Source organism: Sminthopsis crassicaudata, chromosome 5 (genome assembly GCF_048593235.1).
Source record: "Sminthopsis crassicaudata isolate SCR6 chromosome 5, ASM4859323v1, whole genome shotgun sequence".
In the NCBI taxonomy this organism is placed as follows: domain Eukaryota; kingdom Metazoa; phylum Chordata; class Mammalia; order Dasyuromorphia; family Dasyuridae; genus Sminthopsis; species Sminthopsis crassicaudata.
The window spans coordinates 188,175,738-188,187,185 of record NC_133621.1 but is presented as its reverse complement, the minus strand read 5'-3'; the positions used below and the strand labels follow the sequence as shown (position 1 = coordinate 188,187,185).

The 11,448-nt window shown below is 40.5% G+C and overlaps 1 protein-coding gene across 1 annotated transcript in view; it reads right to left on the bottom strand.

Annotated features, from left to right (window-relative positions):
- Window positions 1-707: 707 nt before the first annotated feature.
- CLSTN3 (calsyntenin 3) overlaps window positions 708-11,448 on the bottom strand; it is a 30,551-nt gene continuing 19,810 nt past the window's right edge. The window contains 4 exon segments of the mRNA XM_074269100.1: window positions 708-1,750; window positions 1,973-2,175; window positions 10,298-10,433; window positions 10,658-10,803. Coding sequence (XP_074125201.1) covers window positions 1,610-1,750; window positions 1,973-2,175; window positions 10,298-10,433; window positions 10,658-10,803 — 626 coding nt within the window. The 3' untranslated portion in view covers window positions 708-1,609.

The following is an 11,448-nucleotide window of genomic DNA, read 5'->3' as shown; positions in this document are numbered from 1 at the left end:
CTTAGTACTAGGAAAATATAATTTTGACCATGTGGATCCCCTGAAAGCATCCCTAGATCATGGCTTGAGAACCAATGGTCTGAGGTATTATTTTGGCTGATGAAAAAGGGGAAAATTGTAGATTTCAAAATTGAATAGCTCTTCAAGGTCATCAAGTCCCCCAAACTTCATTTTACAGATAAACTGAGACCTAGAGAAGTTTAAGTAACTTGCTTATAATCATCCAGATAGTAACAAAGCTAAAATTCTAATCCAGACCTTTTGACTCCAAATCCAGAATTTTCTATCAAATTTGTTCCTTTGGGAGGTGAGAATAGAAACAAAAAATAAAGAGCTCCTAGCTATGACCATGGGAGGAAGCGGAGCATAAGAGAACCTTCTTTTCAGTTCCCCTCCAGAATATCAAAATCCATTGGACATTTGTTTAGGGGTCTGTGGCCTTAGTTTACTTTGTTAGACTGACATGAGGAGGAAAGCAACAATATCATGCTCCTATTGGAAGCTTGGTCAAGTGGTCTAGCATCATAGGAAATTGTCTGGAAATGATTAAGGGAAATATTTTGGAAGTCATCAGAAGCTATTTCCACCATCCAATGTAGCATCCTTGTCCCCCTCTCCACCAGCACCCCCCCTCCCCGGGAAAGTTGGAAGGCCATTTCTCCTTCCTTTAACCCCATTCATCCAAGATCAGGCAGGCAGGATTCAGCTCATGGGGTGGGATTTTTTTTTCTGAGTTTTTATTTGAAAACCCCAGGAGGTGCCCCACCCTCACCCAAGCCCACCCCCTTCCCAGACATGATGGCTGTGAGCTGACACATGATGACAAGTGATACAAGGTTGTGAGCTGCTCACAGGAACACAGGGGCTGTGTTCAGTATAACATTGAAAAAATATACATTATATTATAAGACACCCAGGGCACCTCTTCCACCATCCCTGACCCATCCCCATGGAAGCAGGGAAAGGATGTAGAGAACCCCAAGACTAAAGGAGGAGATTGGGTGAAAGTTAAATGGAGGGACCTTGGAAAGAGGTAGGGAAGGGGAAGGGGAACCTTCCCCCTCCCCCAGTGGAAACTGGGAAAAGGGAAAGAATACCAAGAAAGGGAGTGTCCACATTGAAGGAAGAAAAGCTTAACAGGAGAGAAGGGAAAGGAGAGCAGGGGTTTTCTCTTATCACTCCCTCAACCCCATTGCTACTAGTCTTTCCTGAAGTACAGTTTTTCACATGAACTATTAAGCCCAGTCATGAAGGGACTGAAATACCACTAACAGTGTTGGCTGCCATAGGGAACAAATAAGTAGCCCACAAGGGTCCCTTCATCCCCCTTTCTAATATAAGCATTCTGGGTTCCTACAGGGGAAAGAAGATTCTTGGGGGGAGTGGATGTTCAAGAGGAAAAGCTTAACAGGGAAGGGGGGAAGACACTATTTGAGGGAAGGGAGGAGAGCAGGGTTCCAAAAAATAGCTCACTCCAGGGACTTTCCCCGGAGGACTCGCTCTTTCAAACTCAATTGTCCTTCTTTGCCAAGACGTCTCTTTCTTATTCTGTGTGGGTATCTCTTGCCTCTTCTCTCCTGGGTGGGGAGCTCTCTCTAGGGAAGGGGCTTCAGTAGCGGTGTGGGGCTGACTCAATGATACGCCTCTCTTCATTGGTGGGAGAGTCAGCTGCTTCAGAATCACTGCTGTCCTCATCCTCCTGCTGCCCTCCCGCAGCCCCTGCCACACACGCCTGACGATTCTGGTAGGACTGAAGGGGAAGGAGAAGAATGAGTGCTCCCATCATATACTCCAGTGCCCTAGTCCACTTCCAGCCTCCATCACTGTCAGGATGCTCCCCTCTCCCTTTCTTGGTCAATCTGGGTTGCGAGCTCTTGGCCCTTTCCTTTCTGAAGGGCCCAAGGTCCAGCCCCAACCTTTGTTCTTTAGAATTAATTTTACCCTTGAGTCCCACCACAGCCCTAGCCCTCACCTCCATAGGGTTAACAATGATGGTGAGGGCTGAATCATCCCAGAAAAGGTCAGGGTCTTTGGGGTCATCTGAGGCTCCCGGTGAACCTCCAACTCCTGAGACACGCTGGTGCAGGGAATGGATCCGTACCAGGCCCAGGACAACCATGAGTGCCAGGAACCCCACACATACCACAATGATGAGAGTTGCTGCACTAGGAACCACTGTGGGGAGAAAAGGGAAAGAAGATCCTAGAGATGGAAGCATGGGGTACTTCCCAGAGTCAGAAAAGTATGAGGTGCCAAAGGGCATAAACACAAAGTAGAGGAAAGAGATACTGCTTTGAAAAAAAAAAGATAAAATATAGACACAGAAATGAGTTTGAATCCAGGCTCTACCAATAATTACCTAAGATGGACAATTTGGTTACCTCTCTGGGCCTCAGCTTTCTCATGTGTAAAATGAAGTGATTAGATTAAATGATCTTCAAAGTCCTTTCCAGATCTAGATGGATGATTCTATGACCCTCAACCTGAGATACACAGGTATAAATAGAACTAAATTAGAAAATAGGGTGAGTTAAAGGGCAGGCCATAGCCACTGCTGAATCAAGATCTCATTGTTGGAAGGAATCTTGGACATTTTCTATTCTAAATGTCTATCCAACACAGAAGTCTATTTTACAATCTCCCAGATAGATAATCATAAAGTTTCTGCTCAAAAAGCTCCTTTGATAAAAACTCACCATCTCACAAGATATCCTATTTTGTTTTTAGGTAGTGCTAATTCGAGAGTTATTAACTTTATTTTGTGCTATGAACTTCTTTGGCAATTCAGTGAAGCTTTCTTGGAGTAATATTTTTAATGTATAAGATATATAGGATTATAAAGGAAAGCTATTATCTTGAAATACAGTTTTAAATAATAATAAATAGAAACAACAACAACAACAAAAATAGTCTACACACTTCAGATTAAGAAAGTCCTTTACAAGGACTCATGTGCAAAAATGTTTGTAGTAGCTCTTTTTGTGGTGGCAAAGAATTGGAAAATGAGTAGATACCTATCAATTGGGGAATGCCTGAACAAGTGGTAATATATGAAAGTAATGATGAACAAGATAATTTTAGAAAGACCCGAGCAAAACAAGCAGAAATGGGAATACATTGTACACAGTAACCACAAGATTATACACGATCAACTGTAAAAGATTTGGTTCTTCTCAGCAGTTTAGTGATCCAAAGCAATCCTTTTGGATTGAAAAGGAATAAACTTTAGATAGAAAACATCTCCATCCAGAAAGAGAACTATGGAGATTACACATGCTATGTTCACTTTTTTGTTCTTTTTTTTTTCTTCTGTCATGGTTTTTCACTTTTATCCTGATTTTCCTCTCCCAATATGATTCACAAAGAAAATTTTTAAAAGTTAATATACATGTAAAAAATAAAATAAAATACATATGTGGTGATGGCGGGGAAGAAAGTCCTTTACATTGAGTAAAAATTTCCTTTCCTCTAATTCCCTGTACCTGCTTATAATATAAGCTATAGAAAACTGATAACTTTTTCAACTGAAAACCTTTCATCTTCAGTTCTCTGAACAATTTCTCCTCAGACATTTTTTCAGTCTTTTCACTGTTCTGGTCATCCACATCTGGATTTACTCTAATTTGTCACTTCCCAAGGATGTCACCATCCAGAGCTAAACAGCATTCTATTTAAAGATATTCTGACCAGCTGCCCAGGGATTATGACCACTCTTACTCTAAAACACTAAAGAGAGCAATGATTTCAATAGTATGGATAAGACCACAGGATTTAGGGATCATAGAGATCATCTACTCCAAATGTCTCATTTTACCTGTCAGGGAAAATGAAGTCTGGAAAGGTTAGAATATTGCCAAAGTTTACAGTTAAATAACAGAACAAACATTTGAAAGGAAGTCCTCTAGCAAACTAAAGTTTAATGAGCTTTTTTGATAGCCATAATCACAATTGAGTGAACTTTTGATCAAATAAAATCCTTAGGTCTGTGTCTTCCTCTTTCTTTTTAGACATTCTTTTAAATTTTCTTTTTTATTCTGAATTTGACAAACACCAACAAATATGAACTAATCTATGTAGGATGAAGAACAGGAAAAGAAGATTATAAATGAAATGGCAAATTACAATTATGTAAAGTCTAAGCTTTTCTTCTTATAAACTACTAAGCCAAGTCTCCCCCAGCTTGTATATACATTTAAGCTTTAAATTGTATTAAGACTTTTGGGACATACTTCATAGAGCTGGTTATTAAAATTTAAGTTCAAGATCTTATATTTGTTCATATTTTTAGATGTGGACCATAATTCTTGCCTGTGTAGATTTCTTGAAATCTTAATTTTCTCAAAGGGAGGTAGGTGGCTCAGTGGAGAGAATGTTGGGCCTTGGAGTCAGGAAGACTTGAATTCAAATTCATTCTTAAATATTAACTGTGTGACTCTGGGCAAGTCACCTAACTTCAGTTTTGCCTTGATCTGCTAGAAAAGGAAATGGCAAACCCCTCCCATACATTCGCTAAGAAAACCCCACAAAGGGGTCACAAAGACACACTGAAAAAACTGAATGACAATAACAATTCTGTCAAATCATATAAGCATTATATCATTTACAAATCAGTGAAGCACGGCAAGTTAAATCCTTATCTAAATCACTGACAAAAATACTCAATAGGGCTAAAGAGCAAAAGAGACAGACAAAAAGAAAGCTGAAGAGCTTTGTGAGCAAATAGAAAAGGAAGAATGCTCAATAAAGAACACCTAATCCATCCAATTTTCAGGGTGTTTATGAGCTAAGGAGGACAATCACTTCCCACCTCTAAAGATAGACACAGCATCAGTTTTTCTGTGTTTTCTCTGGAGGTGGTATAGCACAGGAAAAGAGGCCGAGCACAGTGGGGGGGAAAGGGGAGGCAAGCAAAGTACATGCTACTTTCTTTTCAAGTCAACATTACAAAACCTAGCTAGATTTAGGAGACTGGGAGCAACTTTTGACCTGAATGGAAAAATCAGGCTGAAGGTATCTTCAACATGAGAAGGAACACAGTTGGAGGAGAAAGAGAATTGCAGTTCTAGGTTGAAGAAAGAAAAAATAGATGTGTACAAGACAGGAAAAAAATTAAACAATGGAGAAACATTCCATTCCATTCACCCACCTGAAATGGACTCCCTCTGGAAACTTGATGGTCTCTGTTTTCTTGCAAACTGGGGATTTTCTGAGGTCTGAAGCTCCTGGTTACCCAAATTCCCTCCCTGAGAAATGTCCAGCTCCTCTCTGTCTCTTCCTAGCCTTTTGTTCCCTCCCCTCAAATTGACTTTCAAGTTCATTGGGGCATGGAATTTGAGGGGCAGTGAGAGGCGGAGCGGGGCATGGACCCTCACTGAGACCTTTGAGCTTATGGTAGCAAAGCACACGTGTAGGCTTAGGCCGATGCCCACCAAGACTGTGTGGGCACACATCCCAGCAAAGAGCAAGACTGGCTTTACCTGGGATAACATACATATGGAATATCTGCTAATCTGCATGATTGCCCAAAACAGCCATACTATAAACTGAGTAAGTGAACATATCATGAGAAAATCCTTGAGTGATCTCAGCATGGCCCAGTAGATTTGTATATGAAAAATCATCAAGCTTGTTAACAACTGGGTCATCCAGGCAGTCCCTAGTAGAAACATGTAGATACAGGCAACATGGGTCATGTGAGCCACATGTTGTATGCTCAAGACCACAACTCTAGCTCCTGACCGTGCATATACATATGGCAGATGAAGAAACACATAGAAATACAATCTCCCTATCCACAGCCCCAGGTCCCAGAGTTTCATACACACATCTACAGCCCATAAATGGGGAAGCATAACACTTGTGAATCCACTTGGACTCACAGAGACCCAACTATTTGCAAAGGAATTCATTAGGCCCAGAATTTGGTCCTGAAGGGACCAGAAATATAACATATACATATATATGTATATATATATATATTCACATATATATATATATATATACATACATATATATGTATATATATGTGTGTGTGTGCCACTGCCACACCCCAAATAAATGGGCACCCAGGCCTATATATAAGTACTATACTTCATATCCTAGTATACATCTATATCCTGAAAAGAAAATTCATAGATACAGAGATATGGACAGACTAGCCCTTCCCATAGCACCTGGAAAAACTCACTCAGCAACACACTTCCGGAACATTAAGTGCAGCAGAATGTAGAAAATAATTCTCTGCAGTCTTGCCCTTGAATACACATGCTCAGTCCCACACCATGGGGGAATAGCCAGCCAAGCCAGGTAAGATTTGACCCATCCCACAACCCACAGAACGTCCCTCCTCCAGTTAGATTAGACACTTCAGAGGTAGCTCCCCAGGGCAGTGATATCACCTCCCAGACAAGAGAGCAGACAGATAGATGAATATGTCCTTACCATGCAGTGATGTGGGGGAGGGACCAGGAGGGAAGAGTCACTCTTTTCGGTGGCCTCCAAGAAAACATCAGGATTATTCAGAAATGTTTAAATGTGGCTTTGTAAGATCCATGGGATTTTTCCTCCCCACCCATCCCAACTAGCAGCAATTTTATTCTCACAATGTGGTTTGGCTTGAGCCAATGTTTTTGCTCTCTGACTACACATAGCCACTAGATGGTGACAGCCTAAGAATGTGTTCAATGTGTTCAAAATATAACTCATTATCATTCCACCCCCTTCTCCAAACCCTCTCCTCTACCAAACTTCCCTTTGTTATCTAGGCTATCATTATCCTCCTAGTCTCCTAGGCTTGAAACCATAGTGTCTTCCTTTACTTCTCATTCATTCTCATCCCACATATCCAATCTGTTGCCAAATCTTGTCTTTTTTTTTTAACTCCCTGACATCTCATGTATAAGTCCCACTTTTCTCCCCTCAGAGCTGCTTCCATGTTTCAGGGTCTCATCACCTAGAGTACCACATTAGACTTTTACATGCTCTCTCTGACTCATCCTCCATCCTCGATTCAGTTACCAAGATCATATTATTAAAGCACAGATCTGACTGTGTCACCCTTCCCCTTCAGTCCACTGAGTTAGTTCCCATTTACCTCCAGGATCAAATATAAAATCCTCTCTTTGGCATTGAAAACCCATCACAATCTGGCACTTTTCTAACGTCCTGTCTTCTCACACCGTATGTCCCTCCGTGGCCTCTATGATATAATAACCACACTGCCCTTGCAGTTTCTCAATTAGGACACTCCATCTGTGTTTTTTCTGGATCGCTCGCTTTTCTCATTCCTACCTTCAACTTTCCCTGGCTTTCTTCAAGATTCAGTGGGAATATCACTTGCCATAAGCCCATCCCACTGTTAGGGCCTTCCCTGTGAGATAATCTTCCATTAATGCTTCCATTAATGTACAGTTTTTTCCCATGTCATGGAAGCTCCCTGAGCACAGAGGTCATCTTTCTGCCTTTCTTTGTATTCCCAGCACCTAGCACAGTTCCTGGCACATTGTTCAATCATTCAGTCAAATCCAACTCTAGATGATTCCATAGAAGATACTGGAGTGGTTTGCCATTTCCTTTTCCAGTGTGTCTCCATTTTACAGATAAGGGACTAAGGCAAATAGGGTTTGGTTGACTTGCTCAGCATCACATAGCTCCTAAGTGTCTAAGGCCAGATTCAAACGCAGATTTTCCTGATTCCAAGTCCAGTGTTCTATCTACTGTACCCCTTGGCTGCCCAATCTGTAACACAGTAAATTCTTAATCAATGTACAATAAATTCTTAATCAATGTTTGTTACCTGACCAACTAAAAGAAGGAAAATTATCAGAAGCAATCATGGACCAACCAGAAATACAGAAAATAAAATTTTTTTAAAAGTTAATTTATTTGCAGATTCTCAGGATTTAATCATAATAAAAGAGTTATATTACCCCCAATCACATGCAGGGGAATGTGGAGAGAAATAGCCAGAAATATGCCAAGTAAAGGCAAGGATGATAGCAGACTTTTAAAGTTGGCTATAGATAAGAGTTTTAAAATCTACAGTTATCTCCTCTGCCCACAATATGAAGTCCGAACTCCTAATTCAAAAACTTATTCAAAATTCCTAATCGTAATTCCCACCACTTCTCAACAGATCTCCATAGCTTCAGTCAGAGAAGGGTCCTTCCTGTTCATTACCTTCCTCCTCACACACATCACACTTGTTCTGGCCACTATGATACTGCTTGACTTAGATTGAACAATGAGCTTCCACTCTTCACCTTTTCTTAGCTGTCCAAATCCTGCTACACATCAAGGCCCACTACTCTAACATAAATAGACTCCTCCCATTTCTGAAGTTCCTACAGTATTTAAAAGTTGCTGGGAGTAAGGGAATAAGACCAATTTTTACTTTTTAAAATATTCTATAATTCTTAACTCTTATCATGAACTTAACTCAGTGAAGTTGTCATGACTAAGTTCTGAAACTCACTTTATGCAACTGCCATCAAAGCCCTTGACATGCAATTATGAGAAGCAAGTAAAATGCAGAAGCCATCTAGTTCAATTCATTATTTTGCTTCTAGTAAATTTTCATCCCTCAGGTGTAGTTTGTTATTGTTGTTTTAAAAAGATTTCAAAAATCATTTATATCCTAATCCAATGGGAAAGGTAGGTGATCAAGCTAATATTATTTTTGGTTAAAAAACCTATGAACATAAAAAAAAAAGAATAACTGTATATGTACATGTATACAACTTATAAACCAATTCTCAAAGCAAATCCAAAGAGAAATTATTCCAATTATGTTTTGAGTAGTGGCAGATATTTAGTCATTTTTTTCAGTCATGTCTGATTCTTCAAGACCCTTTTTGGAGTTTTCTTAGAAAAGATGCTGGAGTGATTTGCCATTTCCTTTTCCAGATCATTTTACAGATGAGGAAACTGAGGCAAACAAGGTTAGCTGACAGGTTTGAAGGGCAACAATCATTCAGATGCATTAGTTTTGGTTTGTTTAAAAACTCTTTCATATCATGAAATAGGGGAAGGAAGGAAGAAGAAAACATTTAATGTTCTCTCTCTCTAGATATATATTTATTATATATATGTAAACATATATATAAATATATAAACATATATAGATTTATATAACAAATGAATTATATTTTTTTTATTTTTTTTAACATACTATATGTCAGGTTTGCCAAATACGCTACAAATATTGTCTCAGTCGAATTTTACAACCCAGGGAGAGAGGCTAATAATATCTTCATTTTATAATTGAGGAAACTGAAGCAGATGGAGTTAAATGAGTTACTTAGAATCATACATCTAATAAGTATCTGAGGCCAGATTTGAACTCTGGTCTTACTGTGGCCCAGCACTCTATCCACTGTGTTACCTAATTGTCTAGGAGACATTCATCATGTCAAAATGCCATATGCTCAGCACTTGATCATTCTCTAGTTCTTTTTCATGTGTCCTAGTCTTATCTTGAATGTGAACCTCTTAAAGACTTAGATGTGTTAAGGATGAAACCTCCAAGCTGAAAAATGAATTGCTTGCATCCCAAACTGGATTCCCGGTGTGTTCTTGGTAGTCAACAGATGCCAATCTGTTTTCCACTAGGCTGAGAAATCACTTGTGCAGTTGGGATCCTTATAGATAAGCAGACAGACCATTCTACCTAGCCAGCAGTTGCCAAGGGGAAAGAATGATAATTTTGCTATTTCCTTGCTCCTCTGCTTCAGGAAGGATTTTTGTCCTTTTCCTATCTTTACTACTTCTTTCCCCCTCCCTTGCAATGTCCCTTTAGGTAAAAATTTGTTTCATCCTTCTCCCTTTCTTGTATTGTCATAAATATGCAAATTTCCGTATGGATTGTGAACTCTTTATGCTCCACATGTATCTTCATTTCTCTTGTAATTAACCTATTTTTTCTCCATAAGTTGTGATTACCTATTGATAGATCAAACTTTATCTTATATATCTCCCTAAGGAGTAGTTAGGAGCACATATTAAGTATTCAATAAATATGATTGATGGGAGATTTTTCCAGGTCAAGGACTGTCATAATGTGATGGAGGGGAAACAGCAGCAGTAATAAGGAACTCAAAATCCCAACCAGACTTCATTGTGCTAGTGACGAAGATAAGGGAAACTAATGACCCTGAAAGAGGAAGGGTTTGGCCCAAGGTTCCAAAGTAAAACAGATCCAGAAAGGATGAAAAATCTGGACATCCTCACATTCCGACAATTCCATCACTGTCACCCAGTATCCCCCTCTGCTCATCCTATCCCGCCCCATCTTACTTACTGGAGTTTTGGTGAGCACTGGCTATGCTGTGTCCGGCCATCTCCGCAGGTGGTTGGTGCCCATGATGCAGAAATTGCTGGGAGCTGAGTACATGACTGGGGTAAGCAGCCCGATTCATGCTATGTAGTACATTTGCCTGGAGATAAGGAGTCAATGACCTTTGAGTGTCTTTCCTTAAACCTACCACTCTCTAGCCCAAACCTTGGATTTTATTGACTCAAGTCCACCCAAAAAAATGGTAGGACTGACTATGTTAGGACTCCCAAACCCCCTAACAAAAGGATTAGCCCATGCCATCCAACCCCACTGGGCTCTCCCAATTGGAGGGAGCTAAGAGAGGGAGGGAAAGTCATCTTGTACCTCTACAATGAACTCATTGCTGGAATATCGGCCATTCATTTCAGAGCAGGAAAGCCTGAATTTCCTTGCATAGAGGGCAGCTCCATGTCGTAACTTGTAGCGTGTTTGCCTAAGCACCTCCTCATACACTGTGATGCTTTCCACTCCTGGAGGGGTAGATAGGTGATTTGACACAACCCAGATGGAACCCACCAGTTTAGCAACCCAACGGTGATTCTTTAGCTCATATGTGTAATTCCTACCCATAAGGGAGGAAGGAAGGGAGGAAGGGAGGAAGGGAAGAAGGAGGAAGGAAGGTAGGAAGGAAAGAAGGGAGGGAGGGAGGAAGGGAGGAAAGAAAGGAGGGAGGAAGGGAGGGAAGGAAGGAAGGAAGGAAGGAAGGAAGGAAGGAAGGAAGGAAGGAAGGAAGGAAGGAAGGAAGGAAGGAAGGAAGGAAGGAAGGAAGGAAGGAAGGAAGGAAGGAAGGAAAGAAGGAAGGAAGGAAGGAAGGAAGGAAGGAAGGAAGGAAGGAAGGAAGGAAGGAAGGAAGGAAGGAAGGAAGGAAGGAAGGAAGGAAGGAAGGAAGGAAGGAAGGAAGGAAGGAAGGAAGGAACTGTAGGGGGGAGTGTAGAAGGAAGAAAAGAAAGACAGAGGGAGAAAGGAAGGAATGACCTCATTGTACAAAGAATTTTTTAAAATACATTACAGTTATGAAGCAAGAAACCAAAAAAAGAAGCTTGAGACCTAGCTGTCCTGGAGGCCATTTAAAAACTGGGAGGTAATGCTTAAAGGGGGAGCACTGCAGGTGGAGA